The 21,378-nt window shown below is 34.6% G+C and overlaps 3 protein-coding genes across 4 annotated transcripts in view; 2 read left to right on the top strand and 1 right to left on the bottom strand.

Moving 5' to 3' along the window:
- The first annotated feature begins 54 nt into the window (after nucleotides 1–54).
- On the top strand, nucleotides 55–914 carry LOC132697417 (U6 snRNA-associated Sm-like protein LSm4). The gene is made up of 5 exons (XM_060662913.1): nucleotides 55–145; nucleotides 196–237; nucleotides 290–388; nucleotides 445–628; nucleotides 724–914. Exons 1-5 carry the CDS (start codon nucleotides 143–145, stop codon nucleotides 792–794), a joined length of 399 nt encoding a protein of 132 aa, XP_060518896.1. The 5' UTR covers nucleotides 55–142; the 3' UTR covers nucleotides 795–914.
- A 1,991-nt stretch (nucleotides 915–2,905) lies between these two features.
- LOC132697416 (P2R1A-PPP2R2A-interacting phosphatase regulator 1) lies at nucleotides 2,906–5,511 on the bottom strand. The gene is made up of 4 exons (XM_060662912.1): nucleotides 5,174–5,511; nucleotides 4,769–4,862; nucleotides 4,302–4,546; nucleotides 2,906–4,244 (listed from the first exon to the last, which is right to left on the bottom strand). The coding sequence occupies exons 1-4, from the start codon at nucleotides 5,314–5,316 to the stop codon at nucleotides 3,863–3,865; spliced, it is 864 nt and encodes a 287-aa protein (XP_060518895.1). The 5' UTR covers nucleotides 5,317–5,511; the 3' UTR covers nucleotides 2,906–3,862.
- A 391-nt stretch (nucleotides 5,512–5,902) lies between these two features.
- The window catches only part of LOC132696622 (arf-GAP domain and FG repeat-containing protein 1), a 50,386-nt gene continuing 34,910 nt past the window's right edge, over nucleotides 5,903–21,378 (top strand). For both annotated transcript variants that reach the window (XM_060661555.1, XM_060661554.1), the window contains exon 1: nucleotides 5,903–6,173. In XM_060661555.1, the coding sequence (XP_060517538.1) occupies nucleotides 6,013–6,173 (161 nt within the window). In that variant the 5' untranslated portion in view covers nucleotides 5,903–6,012. The remainder of the gene's footprint in view (nucleotides 6,174–21,378) is intronic.

The raw sequence follows: 21,378 nt of genomic DNA, 5'->3' as shown, positions 1-21,378 counted from the left end.
GTAATGAATATTTCAGTAAGTAATTGCCGGTTAGTGGCCTAATGGCTATCATATATTTGCCCAATGCTTTCAGGTTAGGGTTTCTAACCAAAAATTTCATTTGGAGTGTTTTGTAAACTTGTCTCCACTTGTTCATTTTATAATGGTAATATTAATTTTGGTTACGACTGGCATTTCACGATTTTTGTATTTTAGTTGCCACTGTCGCTTCTTCGGACAGCCCAAAATCATCCAATGGTACTGTCTCTCTTTTAATTTGTAATGTGTTTTATAAAATGGAAACTTTTAGTTGGTGGAATTGAAAAATGGCGAAACATACAATGGACATTTGGTGAGCTGCGACAACTGGATGAACATAAATCTCAGGGAAGTCATCTGTACGTCTCGGGTAAATTTTGAGCTGAAACAATGCTGCAAAACTGAATTTGTTAAATTTATGTATAGGATGGCGATAAATTTTGGCGGATGCCAGAATGTTATATCAGAGGTAGTACTATAAAATATCTTCGTATCCCAGATGAAGTAATTGACATGGTCAAAGAGGACACCATGATAAAGAATAAACAAGTGAGAGAACAAAAAGGAGGCAGGGGAGGACAGAATCAAAGAAATAGACCTGCTGCCAGAGGTAAAGAAATGAAGTAGAATATGCATAACCAGGCTTGTTTTCTTCCAAGGCAAAAAACAAAATGGAGAATACCTATTAAAGATTATTGTTTTCAGGCAATTTTGGAGGAAGAGCCGGTAAGCCTGGTGGTCAACCAAAACCCTTCCAGAAGCAAAAACCAAAATAATGGACTTATGATTGAAGTTTAAATATATTTAATTTTTTTACCAAGGTTTAATTTAGATTTTGTGAATAGTGATTGATTAACTTATTGATCCAAATAAATAATTACCACATTAAATTACCACTTTGCCTTTATTATCATGATTTTATTGTAATCTCACCTATAATAAAAGGATAATGTTTAGCAACTAACAAATCATGTTGACAAATATTAAAATTTATACAGGCCAAATGTAACAAATGTCAAGTGAACACAAGACTAAAAAAAAAGAAAAATATTGACTTCTACTGTATTTGTTACTTTTTGATTGTAGTTGGTCTCAGTCTCTGAAAAAATTTGAATTAAGGTTACATGCAATTGCAGATGTCAAGCAGATAACTAACTGAAAGTTCTTAAAAAAGAAACTATATTGCACCTAGGCAACAATCTTGGTAGGAGACATATTATTCCTCCTACAATTACCACCACAAACCAAAGCTTTTTTATTTAAAAATAAAATATTTATAAACAATACACATTTTTTTAATGAAGAGTTATTTCAAAATAGGATGGTGAAAAAAATGTTTTTAATATGATTTTAGATTACAATCAAATTTGGGGATCATCTTTCAAAGTTTAATTAGTTAAGTTTTGAAAAGAGCCCAAACTATTATTGGCAAATTTTGATCTACAATTTTAAAAAAATTTGGCATGTGGCTTTATAAATCGGGCACCCTTACATGTCCTTTTTAATTTTATTATGAACTGCAAGTTGCTGACCCGCGTTTCTGTTTTGCTTTGATTATCTACACATAATTGCACTTTCTTTGCAATAGGTACCCCAAAGTTGTTTTAATAATAAACCCAGCTATAACACTAGCACTTATAGTATATTCTTTGTGAAAGCTAACTCCATTTAGACTAGAACAATCCTAATTAAAAATTAAGAAAGGTGCTGTTAAATTATATATTATTTTAAAACTCAACTTTATAATGTCGGTTCGAGTAAATGGTGCGACAATTATATTTCGTTTGGTGTCATTTGGAATATAAAATGTATAGATAGGTATTTTACATCGCAAGGCTAAAATAATTTAAGTCATGTATGATAGTCAAACTCAAAATTCACTTTCGAACATTATTCTATCTCTAGAGGAGGCGCGCTATATATGGTTTTGGCATATCAAGGTCGCTCCTATCACATTCATTCGAAAGTTCCCTATTCATTAAAAATAATTTGTATAATAATCACATACTTATAAATTATAAATGGCTTTATACATAATTTCATTCTACTACACTAGGGTTCCTATGGCAAATTTTCCATTTGTATACAAAACGTTTTTTTCAAAAAGTCGTCTCACAACACAATTCAACAGTATGAAATACGAAATAAATAAAACAGAAGACGCGTCATAAGAAATTAAAAATACTAAAACCATTGACGGGAAGCATTTCCTTTGGCACTTTGTGCAAATTTCGAAAATTTGTGCCGATTCTACAAAATAAAAAAAGAGATTTTTTTTTATTTTCACACAAATAGCATTTCAAATGGAAAATTCGCTTTAATATGGCAGCGAGAATATTTTTATATATACGTTTACATTTAAATATTTACACATTGGTTCACGTTTGGTAATAATAAGATAACTATTTACCCAGTTTAAACTTTGCAAGCTAATTAACAAATAAAGAATTAAAATTAAATAACACTTAAGACGCGAACGCGGCCGATCGCCCTCGGACATTATATTTTGATATGAACAGGAAACAGTCCTGCACAACGAGAATCCTCCTTCCACATATATTTTTTTGGCAGACTCTTAAAGCTTAGTCCTACAGTAAAAGCTTCTAGAAATTTAACACTTTGTAGAGTGGAAAACCAATCAAAATTAGTACAAGTTTTTATGCGATAACATCATAAAACAATGCGGATATATACATTAATAAATTAGAAAAAATGAAAACAGGAGAGACTTTCCGCGCTTTACTAGTCCTAAAAAAAATGTTTATTGCCTAACTTAAGTGTTATATTATAAATTGCTACAGGGTGGTCCTCTACATGCCATCAAATATGCTTAGTTTTAATTAAACGTATACAATACAAATATTGTATTTTATTGATATCTTTTAATTGACCATCTGAAAAAACCGAATGCTTTTTATGATTTTTTTCTCGTTTCAAGCGACAAATTAAAAAGGAACGCATTCACGGTGCAAAGTTACCAAAAAGATTAAAAAAAGATACACAAAAATTAAACAAATACAATAATAATCTCTTTCAAAGAAACTTCCACAGGCTACTGTAATACTTTTTACAAAACTTCTGGAGTCCTCCTGCGTCGATTAGACTCAGCAAAAACTGATGCAGAAGGAATCCAGATGTTTTGTAAAACGTATAATAATAGTCCATCCAATAATATTTAATTTATTATATTATATTATTTACTTCTATTGTTGTTCAATTTTCCAGAAACCAATATTTTAATTACTATTTAAACACCCTGTATCTCCAAAAAACAACAGTTTTTTGGACCTAAGCTTATAAGTAATAAAATTCGAATTCTTTTTTGTTTTGAAAGGGAGTGGAAGGATGGTAAAACGAATAAGCAAATCCTTTTTCACCAATTGGCTGCAAGGTGAGTACTTCTCTAGCGGCCACCCTGTATCAGAGTTCCCACTAAAAAAATCTGCTTTCACAAATTTCCTTCATTTTTTTGCAGTTTTCCCTGATGGGTTTTTCTACTTTTTTTAATCTAGTCGAAAGAATAATAAATACCTTAACTAGGTAAAAAAAATTGTATTTCAGGAGCCTGCATAGTACAACATAAACCAAACCAAAAATATTTAAACAAAATAATTAGACCATAAAATAGTGTTGAATAAAAATGGAAGGAATAAGAATGACCAATGATCGAAAAATGCCTAGACCAGATGACGATTTAATTCACTGACTTTGCCAGCCTTTCTAAGTTAGTGGGAACCCTGACAGTATAATATATATTTTTTGCAAAGATTTCTTTTTACTTTCAATATGCCTCAAGGCTGCATATTAACAATCCCTTGCCACACCTAACTTAACCTTTAGGAGCCTAACTCGGACTTTCTGCCATATCGTGATCAGTCTTGCCAACTATCATGGGTTCCCCCGCACCGCCACTCTGTGTCGGTGAGGGACTATCCACATTTCTGAAAGTGTACCCAGAGCCAGGGGAATCAGCGCTAGATAAACTTTCTGGTGTTCCCACAGAACTTAAAGATCCAGGTAGTGATATGGTGGTAGTTGTCAATAAACCCCGTTCCCCACTATAACTATATACTCTTTTAGTTCGCGGGCTCGTGTGAAAATCGCTATCCCTCTCGTCTAGTTTACGCTTAACGCCACCTAGAGGGCTGGGTCGGAAGACCGGGCTCTCGCTACGACGTTTCGTAAAGGTTGGTCGCGATCTAGTGGGACTTTGAAACCCGTAGCATCTATGGTGTTTTGAAAATGATAAAATTTTATAATTTAACACTTAATGGGGCTCTTACCTAGTTGGAGATGGTGAGTTGCATGCGAAATTATTGGCAGGCAATGAAACGTGTATGGGGCCCATACGGTTTCCTTTGGTATCGTTCTGAGATTCACTCATCAGGTTCAGATCCTCCCAAGATTGGGATATCTGCATTGCACTGTGGATTTCGCGTTCGTGAGCGAGCTCTCGAGAATTGCTTATTACATCGTGCTCTTCTTGTCGCAACTGGTTTATCCTCGGAGTGAGACTCAAGCTGGATACCTAATAAATATTTATTGAGACTTCTGCTAAAGGTATATGAGTATGGTTCAATAATATTAACCTATTGTCTCAGAAAAACCTCTGGCAAAGTTAAACAACCAAAAAATCAATAATAGTTATTTGCAACTTTCCAACAGTTATTGCGTGTAGGATTTTGAAAATAATAATAATATATTAAACGATATTTAATATTAAAATTTATCGTTATCATGTCAAACTTACTGGTGAACCAGGAACTTGGCTGTAGCTGGCACTAAATCTTCTGGTCCTAGTGGCGTTCAATGGGGCAAAATTAAGAGTAAAATTTGGTGGTTCTCTGTAATCAAACCACAAGGATAAACAACTTTTTCTAAAATAAAAAAAAAATCAAAAATGGAGATTTTAGTTTTTACAAAAATTAAGATACATTTTTTTTATTAAATTTCTTAATTTCTAAGCTATATCTTTCCAAAATGTAAGTAAAGAATAACATTAAAGGTTCCTTTTATCTGCCAGGCGTCAAAATCGCAATATTGCACAGAAAAAAATGTTGATATTCTGGTTAAATAGAACATAAAAAAAGAATTATTGGCAATTGTAGTGGATCACGACGTAATTAAGTAAAACTGATCAAATTTGGAGCCATACCTGGCAGAGCCAGAAGAACTTGAAGCAGTCATGACTGAACTAGAAGTCTCGTTGATCATAGGAGCACTGGAGCATCTTTTTAAGGTTCCGGGACCATTGGAAGGCCCATCAACGTCCATGGCTTGATGATTTAAAGATGACATTCAGTAAAGTTGTTACTACTGCAAACATTGGAATCTTATAAAGACCAAATATAATTGATACTTTCGACGAACGAAATGAACATCGAAAGATTTTACACCATTAAACGACACCCTCGATTAGGATTTGGTGAATCTGCTACAGGAAACAGCTTTTGCCTGGAATTTCAATACTTGGAAAGCGGTTTTCCAGGTAAAGTTCTGTCAAAAGCTTTTTAATAGATTTTAATATGTAAAAGCGCATGTCCGATCCTTAAATATCGATAAAGGATACTTTTCGGTTGACCAGGATTTGAATAGCGGTTCTACCTCCAGACGCCAGATGGTACACCTATCGAAAACCATTTTTAAAATACATAGTTTAATAAAATTTATTTTTTAGGTTAACGAAATGAAAAAATGTTTTTTTTTAATTTTTGACGATATTTTTAGAGTTCAAACCTGAAGAGTTGAAGCAATTTAATAATAATGCATAATGCAACCTGTAAACATGCGTAGTTTGAAACAAAACAGGGAATTTCATACAATAACGGGAATTTATAACCATCGACAACGCCGCATTGTAAACAGCCGTTGTGTTCATGCTGCCAATTCTACAGCAAAACAGTCCGCGCTCCGTCACGACAGAGAAATATCGTGAGTTGTACTGGGTTTGCGGGTATTTTTCGCATAGACTGTCCGACTTCTAGTGAAGTGAGAATGGCGTCCCGCAAAAAACAGGACGAAAATAATCTAAAGACATTGCGGGAGCTGGTAGCTTTGCCACAGAACAAATTTTGCTTCGACTGCGGCCAGCGAGGCCCTACCTACGTAAATGTAACCATAGGGTCGTTCGTCTGTACTAAATGTTCAGGAATGCTGTAAGTACCGTTTAAAAATTGGACAAAGTTCCATCCTTCGGATGTCGATCTATTTCTACCTGTTATTATGTTACTTTCAAAATGATGCATTTAACAAAGGAGAGAGTGTCGAATTGTGGATTTATTTTGCTACACTTACCTATGTCGAAATTAGCAGACAATAGAATTCGCAAGTATAGGAACGGTAATAAAGTGGGTATAGTACATATTGTTTATTTTTTACTTATTTATTTACTGCGAACGATGTCCTTATTCTTGATCCGAGCTTTGTACCGTCCCAGTCATTTGCGACTACAAGATTTTTGCGTCTTGTCTTATTTTTATTTATAGAGCGGACGTTAATATACGAGTAGATTTGCGTGAATATTCCAGATACTAAATGGATTTCTTTAACAGTGATATGTATTATTTTAACAGTTAATTCGTTCCGAAATCAACGCATCATTGCCTAGCTAGAGACGATAGTAGGAATACTATAAATAATAAATTATATACCGAAGATGCGACGTCATGTGATCCGAAAAATTTGACTCCTCTATTTTATAATTGTAAAATTTATTTTTGTTTGGTTAAAAGCTAAGTATAATCAGTTGTTGTTTGCTCGGTTATTTGGTCAAAAGATGTAGGTTTGGATAAATTACACCGACCCCTATTAAAACAAATGATGTGTGCAGCACCTGACTTCCTGGGTCTAACTAATTTTGTAACCCTTATTTAGACCTCTATATAAAAAAGGTACCTGCGAACTATCCCTTTGTGAATGGATATTTTTGTTACCTTTTTTTGAAAGTAAATGTTGAGAAATCTTTTTGGTTAGTTTTTGATTACCCAGTTAGCATTATCATCCCTTTTTTGTTTAGCGCCCCAAATATGATTAAAAAATTCAGTAAATTGTTTGCTTACTTATTGCATTGCTTAAATTTAAGATCCTGATAAATATGCGTATCAACTTAATCTCATCTGCTGTAAAACAAATATTTGACGTTCCATTTAGAGTTTAAGGAATTGTTAAATTTAAATAGCGATTACTAAGTAAAACAGCGACCCAATGTAGCAAAAGCAATAGTACTTTTTACCCGCGTTAAGCGCTTTTAGGTAACTTGAATTTTAAGAATTTCCTCTCCTATGTGTTATATGCCGAATCAACCAAACCTGGCGGTTAATGCGACCTAATTGCAAGTTTTAATTTAATTACTGATTATTAACCTTTCGTATACGTATGGCCGATGTATTGATCAATACGGCGTCTGTTCACTTTTCTTGTATACGGCACGGGATTTTTATGGACATGAAAGCGATTTTAATTTTCGTTTTTAACTTTCGATTAATGTTTGCCTTCTATTGTCTTACAGTCGACGCGATATGCGAGTGCAATATAAATATTTTTGTTTGTTTTGTTCCATGGCGCAAGGATGGTGTAAACAGGAAAACGTTTTCGAAAATTAAAGAAAATGGCTTTTCGAACACAAAACGCTTATGTGTGACTTACATTCAATTCCGGACGTGCTCTTTTTCCTTTCGAAGTGACGATTTTTCTATCCCTCGAATTTTAAAGCAAAAGACTTTCTTTTCTATAACTTATTAATAATTATTATTTATTCTATTATTATTATTAAATATACTAGTAAATATGCGGAGAAAAAAATAGGAGTATACAGGTTTTTTTCATTCGTATAATTATTTTTGTTTACAAAAATCCCAGATTGTACCAGGAGTTGGAGTTTCATTTTAAAAAAGTACTTGAAAAATTTCGGGAACGCTACATTTAGTTACAACGATTGTATACGTATTGCACAGGTAAATAAAGAATGGGATTGAGATTTACGAATCTTGGTCTGAACTTCTGGTCTAGCCTCATCTATGGCACAAGGGAAAACAGTATTCTTTTTCCTTTTTGGTTAAAATCGACGGTAAAATTCGGTTACAATAAGTTTTTAGATGTTTGCCCTTCTAACTTATTCTGGTAAAGTCACCATTTGCGTCAAAGCTCCAGATAGGATTCGCCGATTTCAAAAATACACATACTACCGAGAGTCAGTAATAGTATACTATGTAACAACTGCGGTAAACGGCATTTGACTCACGAGTTTATTTGACACGAGCGGAGCGAGTGTTTCATAAACGAGTGAGTTAAAAAGTTTTTCTACTCCCGCCTGTAAAATACCTAATTACGCACCGATCTAGCGTGCGGGAAGCGTCGCTTTACCACATCAGTTTCGTTTCCCACGAATCCGAGCCACTTCGGACATTTCCGGGATTTTACCGCACGGGTTTGGGAGCAATCGAATGTTTTCGGAGATATTTCCCACGCTTTGAATTTTGACGTTTGTCAATTCTGACAGTCATGTCAGTGAATGTATTCGTGTTTTGCGAAAATGTACCCAAAAACTAACGGTCGTAGAAAAAGTATAGTATGCAACACGTTCGGTAAACTTTTTAACTCGCTCGTTTATTAAACACTCGCTCCGCTCGTGTCAAATAAACTCGTGGGTCAAATGCCGTTTACCGCACTTGTTGCATAATATACTATTACTATACTTTTTCTACGATCGTTAGTTCTGACATGACCGTCAGAATTGACAAACGTTAAAATTCAAAGCATGGGAAATATCTCCGAAAACATCCGATTGCTCCCAAATGCGTGCGGTAAAATCCCGGAAATGTCCGAAGTGGCTCGGATTCGTGAGAAAGGAAACTGACGTAGTAAAGTGACGCTTCCCGCACGCATTTACAGTAACAGCACGCGGGCTAGAAACTTCGTTTAAGTTCGGATCCGCGAAATTGTTATCAGTAACAGCACTTGTGCTAGAGAGAAAAATGCGCGACAGTACGCCTTCTAGAAACTTCCTTCTTTCTTTGGTTAAGTGTGTTTTGTGGTGTTTGTTTTTGAGTTTTATATACATACTATTGTGTAAAAATATAAATATGGATGAAAAAACTTCCTAAGTCGTTTAAGACTAAAATAATTAGTGATAAGATTCTAAGGCTTCAATTAAAAGACAAAGCCGATGCTGAGGTAAGTACTCTATAATAAATTTGTTTCCTAACCTTAAAATAACGGATCAGTTGCCGGATAAAGTCTTTTGGTTCTTGGTTATCTGGTATATTCAGGGTTGCCAATGCTTTAAAATAGTTAATCGCCTAAGGGGAATCGACCCTTAAATTTTGGATTATACTGGGTGTCTCAAGAAAGTATTGTTTTTAATGAGACCCTATATAACATTGCATTTTGATTTGAAATTTGGTACAGAGGTAGTATTTAGGAAGGGGAAGCGACCCTTGAGTTTTGCATTATACAGGATGTCTCAAAAAAGTGTCATTACCTAAAACTCTTTTTTTTAATGAGACACCCTGTATATAATCGCATTTTGATTTGAAATTTGGTACAGAGGTAGTATTTAGGAAGGGGAAGCGACGCTTGAATTTTGGATTATACAGGGTGTCTTAAAAAAGTGCCATTGTCTAAAACTATTTTTTTAAATGAGGCACCCTGTATATAATCCTATTTTGATTTGAAATTTGGTACAGAGGTAGTATTTAGGAAGGGGAAGCGACTTTTGAATTTTGGATTATACAGGGTGTCTCAAAAAAGTGCCGTAGCGAGTAGCCAATATGCTAACAGGGAAATGTTTTTACCATTACAGCGTACTGTCAGTGAGCAGGAGATGAAGATGGATCCAATTACTGTAGAGAATTCGTATAACAAAACCAAAATGGAAAGCAATGAAGGTTCCAACAACATCGACAAAAATTCAGAATTTATTAAAAATATGCCCTCCCCACAGGAAATTCCAGTCCTTAAAAATGAATAGCAAAGTGTCTGGTTAATAAAAACAAGTATGCTAATAGTGACAATAATTTGAGTAGCGGTTTATACCACTGTTTTAAATATAGTGGTGTTCGTAGCGTAAGGGGACAAACTAATTTGCGTAATGGCAAAAAAATACCCGTGCAGCCAACTACCATTTCAAGAAGAAAGTCATTGTTGTGTGGACGAAGAGCTCAAACAGCAGGGAGAAGTACTAAAAGGCTTTCAAATAGCAAAACAAAAAATCCGCATTCGCTTGCCAAATGTGTTAGAGAAAATAAGGGTCTTGGAGGAAATACATTTAAAAAGTAATTAACACCTTTTTTTTTTATAAGATAGACATAGGTCGCAATAATGTTTAAAATATACTTCATTTGTTTTTGTTTACGTTAAGTAACAAAAATGTAATTCTTCTATCTTAAAAAATCAATTTCAGTTACATTTTTGTAAGTATTTTTATGCTACCTTGATAAGAATGTATTCTTTCTACTGTTCTGTTTTTTTTTCAAATATAACACTGCTTCTATGTGTATTGGTATGTGTTTTAGTTTTGTTGATCTATACTTATCCATAGAAAAAGTGCTGTTTTGATTATCGCTCGTGCATGAGCTGTAGTCAACATTTTAGTAACATTTTCTAGCCCTCGTTTTATTACTGGTAACTGCTGTTAGTTGTTAGAGTGTTGTTACTAGCCACGGCTTCGGAAAAACATATTTTCTAGCCCGCGTGTTGTTACTGTAAATGCTTCCCGCCCGCTAGATCGGTGGGTAATTAGGTATTTTACAGACGGGACTAGAAAAAATTATTAACCAACCTATAAAACTGTCAAAAAAATTTAATAAATTTTAAATTTAGAGATGTTTTATCGGAAGTGAGAAACTTTCTTATTTGAAATGGGATACCATGTATATTTTCCCAGAGATTTTCCGATTTTTGTATTCTACAGGTAAATCCCAGTAGGACATGTTCTTTACCTTTTTTCGATAGCTCTAATAGTTGTGGAAATAATAGCGTTCAAAAATTTCAATATGTCATTTTTCCTCAGTCCATTTAAATAAGAAATAAAACATACATTAACCAAAAAATTGGCAGAGTATTTTTTAAGAAAAGAAAATTGGACTTTGCAATAGTTTTCCGCAAAAATTTCGAATGGAAACCCTTCAAAAAGTTCCATTTTTATTATTCTGAATTCAGTTTAGAATCATAATTCAGATATTTGCGAATTATATTTAAAAGTCAAACCGTGTATCACCGAAAAATAAGTAAAATAATCGGCCGTGACGATGGCAATATGGCTGCTGAAACAATAATTGGATAGTATTAACATTTAGTTTGTATTGCAATTGGTTTTTATTTTGAGTATTTGCAGTAGTTGTAAAAACAAATTGACTGAGGAAAAATGACATATTGAAATTTTTGAACGTTATTATCTCCAAAACTATTAGAGCTATCGAGGATACTTGGATTTACCCGTAGAATACGAAAACGGGAAAATATATAGGGTGTCCCATTTAAAATAAGCAACTTGATCTCACTTCTACCAAAACCAATTGTTTTAATGTCAAAATGTAGCCATACTTTATTTATATAACATCTGTAAATTTTAAATACATACAATACAATAGTTCTTCCTGTAAGTATAGGCTTTAGTTTTTGTTCTACTTGGCACTTTTTGAAAATTGGTAAGTTTTGTACCTGCTTTTCAAACGCGCCAGCCTCCTCAGGGAATAACAGATATGACCAGCTTCAAAGCGAAAGCGCCGTAGATCTATCAACCGTCGCCGTAGTCGACAGCGATCGACGATCAAAGTGCGTTTTCATCTGTCACACGTTCAAAACGTCCGTTCAAAAGAGCCAACGGGTTTAAAAATAGCTTTAGGTAGATCAATTTAGTGGCGTAAGTTAAGCCTGGCACTAATATAATGAGATTATATACACGCTGTTTATCAACCGGCTCTTAAAGTGGGACACACGGTCACACTCGGTTTTATACAGGACGTTGCATTAATATGTGCAATTCGAGGGGCATTAACTTGCAACATTTGGTTTTCGTGCGTTGTTTTATTTTGAACGGCTGTCGCCGTGAGAGAAGAACTATCGTTCGATAAAGTGGTCTAGTTTTATTTTTGTCAGCTTCTGTATGCAAACGGTTGCACCCAACAAGTCAATCATAAACTTTCTAGGAAACGTGACATCCACTCTCTTGACGATGTCGAACAAAACAACGGATCTTGAGGGTACTGCATCCGAATTTCTCCTTTCGAGGGTTTGGACAGAAGAAAAAAACATAAAATGATGAAACGAAAACTACTCTGGATTCTATTACGAAGAAACATTTGAGGAAGTATAAGAGGATACATTTGCCGCGTTTATTTATAGAATTCCTTTAAAGATGAGCAAGGAATAAACTAAACTGAATACAGCAAAATTTCTGTCAAAAATAAAGCACTAGAGTGTGGATGTGTTGTGACCACTATAATTTGTCATATGTCACCAGCTTGATCTAAATCCTCAATTGATTAACAGAGTTTCCATGCAGATTTCGCAAATCATGTGTTTTTATATAAATTATTCACGTATGTCACGCATAATAGACACAAAGTTACACCTTAGGGTATCCATGATTTAGTTTCTTGGCGTTAACGAGTTTATTATGAAAATAAACTATTCGGGTCCTATTTTTGAGGTAATCCGTAAGAAGGAACATAGGCTTGTCTTTAATTTTATCTAGCCTTATCATTAGATATCATCTACGTTACAGGCGACTTTAGTATTTAATGATTCAATTTTTGAAGAACGGGTATTACGTTAGCATCGATGGATGCTAGGGTAGGGCAGTAAGTAACCCTGCAAATTCTTCTTACCTCATGAGAATAAAATAGTCATCTTCGAAATTTTTCAAATCTTCTACTCTACTTCTGTTCACGCATCGTGCATTACGTTAAACAATCGAGAGTGTTTTCTTTAATTAGTTGCGAAGCGTTTGGGAAAAGGGGGAGATAAGTTTGTGCGGTTTCGCTACCCCGCAGGATGGGGTTGGTATCGGTTTGCAATTAGTTTTCGTCGTTCTCGGAAATTTGATAGCCGTTCCTCATTTCGATGACGCAATTCCTGAAATTCATCGATCGTTTTAGCTTAAAATAGAAAACGTGATAGTGATTTGTTTCCTGCAACGTTATAAAGGCTCCCGAACCTAGAATTTGAAAGTTTCACAAACAAAGCGTTTTTGTTTCGATTGTTAAGCAAAACCTTAGGGCTGTTGGCGTTTATGTCTTTGTTTAACAGGCAGTTTGCATTTTAAAAGTAAATACTACTTATTTTTTACACGCTACCAAGTTAGTATTATTAAGTTTCGTTTTCGTTTCGGTTTTGTGTGCCCACCATCCACTTCATCTTTTTTAAAATAGTGAGCTGCATTTTTTATTTAATTTCTCAAACTCGTCATTCTAAAAAAATACATGTAATGATGATTTACCAAACAATATTGCCCTAAAATTGACAATAAAACCTTTGGCGTAAAATTATTATTATTTATGGACCTTCTCATATCTTTGATCATCTGCAACAAGCTTGCCCATGCGGATGACCTAAAACTATATGAATGCATTGAAACTGGCACGGACTGCATGACTCTCCAGGACAACATCAATATTGTCAGTCAGTGGTGTACTAAAAAATAAATTGCATCTTAACATCAGCAAGTGTGGTTTCTTATCACCGCACAAAAATTCCTATTGTTTTTAATTACAATATGGATGGTACTGTCCTGACTAGCCTTGCCACTGTGTTTTCATTTGACCAGTCGTTCTCTTTTGTACCTCACATCACTAAAATCGTTTCAAGTGCAATGCAAATTTTAGGATTCTTAATAAGAAATGCCTGCATTTTTGTAGCTCAGCTACCGTTAAATTGTTATTTAACTGTTACGTTAGGACCAAGCTTGACTATGGCTCGCTGATATGGTCACCAATTTATAAATGCCACACCCAGTCCATTGAGAGTGTGCAGAGACGGTTACTAAAGTATCTAATGTTTAGGGAGGACGGTTCCTATCCTGAGAGGGGAGTTGATCACGATCTTCTACTAAGAAGGTTCGCTATACTGCCCCTGAGCTTGCGCAGAGACTTGCAATCTGTTTCATTTCTCTATAAGTTAGTTCATTACGGAGTCGATTGTCCGTTTCTTCTGGAACAATTACGCTTTCATGTGCCGCGGCTGGAAGGCAGACGTCAATCAACTTTCTTACCGCAGTTACCCAGGTCCAATATCCATTTTCAAAACCCTATTTACCATATGTGTGCTACCTTCAACAAACTATCATCGTACTGCGATTTATATTATGATGGTCTCCAGGCCATACTTCAGCAACTTCGATTGGCGTCGGGTTATCCGTACCGATAAGTCTTATCCTTTTCTTTCTCATTCTTTCCTTCTTCATTTTTCTAGTTATAAGATTAGTAGATTTAAGATTAATTTCTACGTCCTCTAATGATTTATATTTAGTATTTCCTGTAATTGGGTCATTTTACCTGTTGGAAATAAAGTGCTATTATTATTATTATTATTATTATTATTATTATTATTATTATTATTATTACAGTAGTTCTCGAACTAAATTGAGCTGTAGTTCATTTATGTGATTCGGGGTCTCACGATATAAACAAAGCAGTGAATTTATACCTGGACTTCTAACAGCTCATCGTATAGATCCACGATTTCCTATCCACTTATTTTATTATTTACCATTATTGTTTGCCATCTATTGTGAGGAGGTGCGCCGTCTTGTTGGAACCATAACAATTGCACAATATTCAATGGTTCGTGGTCAAAGTGATCTAAAATCTGATTTTATAAGAATTGTTGATATATTTCGGACGTTAAGCGACCTTCATGTATTATTGGACCGATAATTTTATATTCCACAAGCCTACCCAAACATTGAAGGACTGTGCTCTCACCGCAAATGTGGGACTGTATTTAAAAAAAATAAAGTTTTGATGAGCACTCGGAATGGAAACGGCATCCTTAAAACTGACAGCTTCCAGGAGAGAAAAAGTTGCAATGAGAAATTGTCATTTGTTTTCAAAAAATTGCTTCATTAGGCTCAGGAACAAATTGACAACTAAACTCATACTCAACAATACTTAACATACTCAACTTTGCCTACACTTAACTTCGTATACCTTAAGGATTCCATGATCTCTGTACAGGGTGAGCCAAAAACTTAGTTTTGTTATTGGAACACATTTGAAGGTATAGGGAAATTCCGGAGCTCGAATTTTATTTTATGAAAAAATCTACATGTCAAACAATGCAAAGTACTATTATTTTTGAAAAGAGCTTAATATTAAGTTACCAACTTTGTCAGGGTTTCCAAGCGCCCTGGAAACGCCCTCTATCGACGAGTACTTCATAAAATTTAATCCCAGAAACGGGTATAGAAGATGTGTCCCTATAAGAAACCAACTAGTTTGTACACTCTCCCGGTAAACCAAACCCCTTTTTTTTGGCTGTGTAGTTCGAAAGTAGATAGCGAAGCCAACCGATACCATTGGGGTCTTCAAAGTGGTATGAGGTACAAGGTGGCCCAACCATCGCAAATATATTTTTTAATTCTTAAACTATGCGGCAACTATAAATGGCACATCAAGCTTGTTTGTGAATAAATAGTTATTCAGTTAACTTTTTTGCACTCCAAACGATAATCCCCATTATGATTTGTAGAAAAGTTTGGAAATATGAAACGTTTTTTTTTTGTTTTTTTCGCGTTTTTTCACTACATTTTGTTTTGCATAGACTATAAGAACGCAGAACAACTAAATTTTGTTATATTTTGCATCAAAGTTCGTATCGCCGTTTGAATGTACGATGTTCCTGCCGGTCTTAAAAATTCTCACAGTTAATAGCGAAAGCTAAATTACATAAGAGCGTCTATTGTTTCAACGCACATTAAAAGGCTCGAAGTTTTATTTATGTTAATTCATGTCGCGAGATCAGGTACAACATGCAAAAACCGTATTTTATTTTTCAAACTTTAAACCCCCTTGTGGTCAATGTTCAATGTGGAAAGAAAAAGAAACATATCAGTTAGAATATATAACTTTAATCGCTAATTCGAAATTAAGCTTTACTTTCAACCTTAGACTAAGGGCGTGTGGTGTGCAAGTTATAAGATAAAATATTTTAAATAAAAAAATCGTATTGTTTCGGCATGCTTGGTGTAAAATCGTTCCAAACCAAACCAAAAGGTGAAGTTTATTTTTTACCTAATACAATTTAGTTGGGGGGTGGAGGGAGACCGCAAGGGGAAGTAGCGAAATAAATGAATTATTTGACGAAACGATATTAAATGTATAAAGAGATAATCAAAAAAGTGTGATAAAAAGAACGTGGAACACGTGGAATTTTGATATTTTTGTAATAATTAATTGATCCCGTAATAATGGATGAAAGCTCCTCGAACGAATTAGATTCTGATTACTTTTAACAATGTATTCTATGCGTTCTACAAAATGTGTTTAGCCATTCTGCAGTTATTGACATTTATTTCCGAACATGTTCGAACACCCTCACCACTTTCCCTTAAGAAATAGAGCAAAGGATAAATAATGTTGTTCAATAGACCGGCAAATTCCTTTGTCAGTTTTAAAATTCAAGAATGCGATTACGCGCCTTAACTACACAACACAAACTTAAAAATAATTTCCATAATTTTCACTTCTTGAGTTAGTTCTTCTGGATTTCTCTTGAGACAGATATTGATTCTCTATCGCTGACGTTTCTACAACATGCTGCTGATTTAGAGTGATGCAGGAAAAATCCAGAAAAGTTTCATGGTTTCGCAAAGTTTCTTTGAAAAAAAAAAGCAATAAACAATTAAACTCTTTTGATCCATTTTTACTTCTTATGTAACTGCTCTGCTCCGTGTAGCATCTTATCTTCACGGCCATGTTTCGGGCACCGACAACCGCGAAAGTCCATTTAATATTATCAAATATTTATGTGATATTGTTATTCTTCTATGCTATTTCTCTTATGTAAATTAAATCGTGCAATTTAACAAATGCACTTTTACAAAGATGCGTATTTAAGCGATTCGAATTCCCCGTATCGGTGTCTAATTTAATCAAAAAGGAAGTTTAGCCTTGAAGCCTCCGTTATTATAGTTGTTGCAAGTCAAACTACGTAATCAAAGTCGTAATCGAGTGAAAAAAATGTGCATTTTCTAGCATTTTATTATTAATTATTAAAATTTAAGATAGTTTTTGCGTTTTATTTTCATTTCCGTTTAATTTCTTTTTGCCGATGTCGCGCGGCTGGCACTTTTTTTAGTTTCGTGGTATGTGGGCTCGGGCGTATTACGTCATCAAGGATTCAGGAAATGTCAAGTGTCAAGTTTCTTATAGTTATGGCGGGGGAGGGGAACTGAGTTTTATCGGAAATCGTCCGCCCTAGATTTGAGTAAAGTAAGGTGGATTTATACAGAATTGCGCTTTAATTTAAAAAACAATTTTAACATAACAATTCCATTTTCTTAACCAGTTTTTACAGATAAATAATTATCTATCAAATATTTAATATCGCCGGTACTCTGCTTGATTGTAAGAGCCTACGTACGACATGACTGTATGAGTACGACAGTGTAGATCATTTGTTTTTAAAAAAAAGTATTGAAACAATATTGCCCAGCGTCAACAGCTAGCTATATTTTTTGGGCCAAGTTGAATCGACACCTTGCGCAAATAAGAGCAACAAAAAATAAATGCTCATATGGATACCAGCACACCACGATCACCTTTGCGGTGTATTTATATTTATATCCTATTATCAGCTTATTAATTTTAATTTATCTATTAAAATAAGAACCTTATCAAGTCGCCCGAGATAGATACTGTTCTCCCAGAAGTCTACAGACTCAAACAAGCATTCCCCGGTCAATTTTCGTTTATCATAGCGCAGCAATCAGATTGTTTCGGATTATTTGGGAAAATAATTAACAAATTACGTCGATATTATTGCATCAGAGGCAGTGACGACAACGGAGGTAATTAAAGAATGCAACATGAACGTTGCGCGCACCTGCGCTTTTATTTTGCCGGCAACGTTGCCGTTTTTAAGCAATATACAAAGTGTAAAAGGTATGTACTTTGTTAACCAATTCTAAAATAAAAATATTGAATGAATAAGGTGCCATTCTGTGGCAGTACCGCTTTTAGCGCAATATTTCTAACATACAGACTGTGGTTTAAGGTTATTCCACTTATTTGTGTAGCCCATATAGCTGCTAGCCCTGCCTATGCTGATAGAACAGGAACTCATGAAGCAACTATCTAAATTTTTTTTGAGAAGGTGAATTCAACGTGCGCATGCGCGAGATTTAAAATGTCGTTTTTAACCAATGGCGGCTCTAATGGCAAATTCTGACGTTGGATCCATAAGACCTTGCGGCTTTCAATACACAACATTGCCTTAATGAAGCTAAAACGAAGAATTTATTAGTGTCTAATAGCAGTAGGTTGACATGTGGCAGGACATGCAACATTCTGAGCGTTACTTTGGATGACACTCTGAATTGGTCAGAACACATTGGCGAGCTAAGTAAAAATCTTTCAGATATTCATTTTCTTTTGCGTCGACTTCGCAGAATGGTGAGTTTTCATATATTGAAGTCAACTTATTTTGGTTTATTTCACTCGCGCATAAACTATGCCACCATACTGTGGAGTAACTCCTCTTATGCCATTAAAATATTTAGGATGCAAAAAAAGGCACTACAAATTCAAATTTTAATGAACACTGTAAGCCATTGTTTATTAAACATAAAATAATGACGGTTCCATGTATATTTATATTTCAAAATGTTCTTGGGATACACTCCAAGATAGTTTGCCGAGGGGTTCTGATTCTCATAGGAGTGAAAATAATCTCGTGCTTCCGAGATACAGGTTGCAGAAATCAAAATAAAACTCTCCTTATACTCGTATAAAGCTTTATAACGCATTGCCAAAATCTTTTAAACTTTTAAACGAAAAACATTTTAAATATAAAATTAAAAGTTTTCTTCTAAGTAAGGGCTATTATAGCGTTGGTGAATTTTTTGAAGAAAACATCGGTAATGACGTGTTACGGGGCGTTGTGCATTGATTGTATTTTAATGATTGTTGATAAATTTATTTTTTTATTTGTTGTCCTGTTATTGTGAAGTATATCTAGATTTAGTATATTATGACGTTACATACAATTTTATGTTAGCATATACTTACATATATTCATTTTTTTTTCTTTGTATGACTTGCTACAAGCAATGATATTGTAAAGTAGTCAATCTATCTATCTATGTATCTATTGAGAGCACAAATTATACAAGTATGTGAGTACAGTACGGAGATATTGACACCAAAAATGAAAACAACAATGGCACAGGACACAGACTGTTCAATAGTAATTACTTAGCTCGGCGTTGCCAACTATGTTCGAATTTCAGAGATTGATGTTTGTGGTCGTATAAAAATTAATCAATTTTCCAGAAAAATTACGGCAATGTAGCAACTCAGACAGTTCGGGTGACGCATGCGCAAAAGATCCATACCTTCTCTACGAAAATATCATAGTCATCTCGGGCGCATCAATTTTTTACAATAGTAGGGCTACTATATTATCTAATAGCTATATGGGGTAGCTTGTCTGAAATACGTATTTGCTAAGAAATGTTGGACGATGTGGCATCGCTGCCGTGGCACCGGGACAATCCTATGAGTTTTCAGGTGCAACGTTTATTATTCACGACTGCGTGCAAGAACGGTCCCCGTAGCGAAAGGGTTTTTTGCGTCACGAACGTGTCAAATGTGTTTGAACCTAAGAAAGTGTACTGTTACCGATCATGACTCAGATCTTTTATGCCACCTCTGGCCACGGATACCTTATATATAGACTGAGTAGGCGTTGGAACGATTAAATATTAATTGTTTCGACTTGTATTGGAGAGCGTTTGACACTTGAAGCTTTTTTTGTGATAACGGCGTCACTAAGTTCACTGAGTCACGTAGTTAAAATAAGTATACATATTTTGTTATTTTATATTAAATTCAGTTCAGTTATTTTATATTAAGTTCAGTTCAGCTGCTTATTCTAGCAAGTTAAGTTATTTTAGAAATGCGTTTTTAATTTCTCGGTTTACGTGAGCGTTTAATGACTAGTTTGACTAAACAACTGATAACCCAGATGATTATCGTCATTTTTGTGGAAGTCTGAGTGTGCTGCTTTACTGAATAACTTTACGTGCAAAATATGACTCACTGACGAATTAAAACGAAAGGAATCAGATTTGTCGATTGTTGTCTGATTCGGTGTAGAAGCTGCGTAGCCGCACATTGTCACTGTTGTACGTAAATTGATCAAACAATTTATAGAACATTAAGGAAGGAAGGAAAAATAGTACCGAATGAAAGAGGAAGCGGACTGGGATTTTATGAAAGAAAGTGTGTAAGAGAAGCGAAAGTCTGAATGAGGGGAGAAACAGTTTTGACTTTTTGTTTTATTATTAATAGTAATAAAATTTAACAAATTTGATTTGTAAATTAGCGATCAAAAGCTCGTCAGACAAATAACGTTTGCTTACTCACAACTCGCTGATTGTTAAAAATGTAATGAATATACACGAAACAGTCATTATTTTAACTTAAAAATCTGGTTTTTACTGATTTTGCGTTTGTTCTTACCTAAATAAACTAAAGGGTTCTGAATAAATCAACAAAGTTTCCGCGCCGTACCCTGCAGCAGGACATAACCTGCGTGACATTTTGCTTAAAGAGATTCAAAGCAATTATTATTGTTACCACCCAGAAATGCAGACTTTGGCCGCATTAAAACTAAAGGGTATTACAACGTCGACTTTAGATTGTAGTTAAGTCTTTAGGTATAGTATAGAATTAAGTAGAACACTTATTTTTAGTAGTTTGTGAGGTTGCTTATCTTGTTAGAGCGTATTTTAGAAAGGCGTAGAGTAATAAAACTTCATTAAGTATATATAAAGACTACAGATGACCCAAGGAATGTGCCACTTTCATTGTTTGACGTAATGTTTTTTTTTCACCAAGATATGGGTATTTTTTGGCATTAGCCGTGACTATAATCGACCCAGGAGGAGTAAGATCTAGCATTTTCTGGAAGTAGTCTTCACGATGCTGTCCAATTCGTTTTTGCATCCAAATTGTTTTGTCCAAATCCATTTTTGCTACCAATGTGAGTAATTATTACCTTTTACGAAGGTTCCTTTTATTCTAGTGCATCATCTTTGCATGAAAGCTTGCCTTCCGCTCTTTAAATTTTTATACTGCCATGTTTTGCGACTCCAAATGTTTAGTTTTCGTGCGGAGAGGTTTGAGCATATTGAGAATA

This window comes from Cylas formicarius, unplaced genomic scaffold (genome assembly GCF_029955315.1).
Source record: "Cylas formicarius isolate icCylForm1 unplaced genomic scaffold, icCylForm1.1 PGA_scaffold_1__22_contigs__length_36826433, whole genome shotgun sequence".
Classification (NCBI taxonomy): domain Eukaryota; kingdom Metazoa; phylum Arthropoda; class Insecta; order Coleoptera; family Brentidae; genus Cylas; species Cylas formicarius.
Note: the sequence above shows the minus strand (reverse complement) of the source record. Positions and strands in the feature narration are given on the sequence as shown.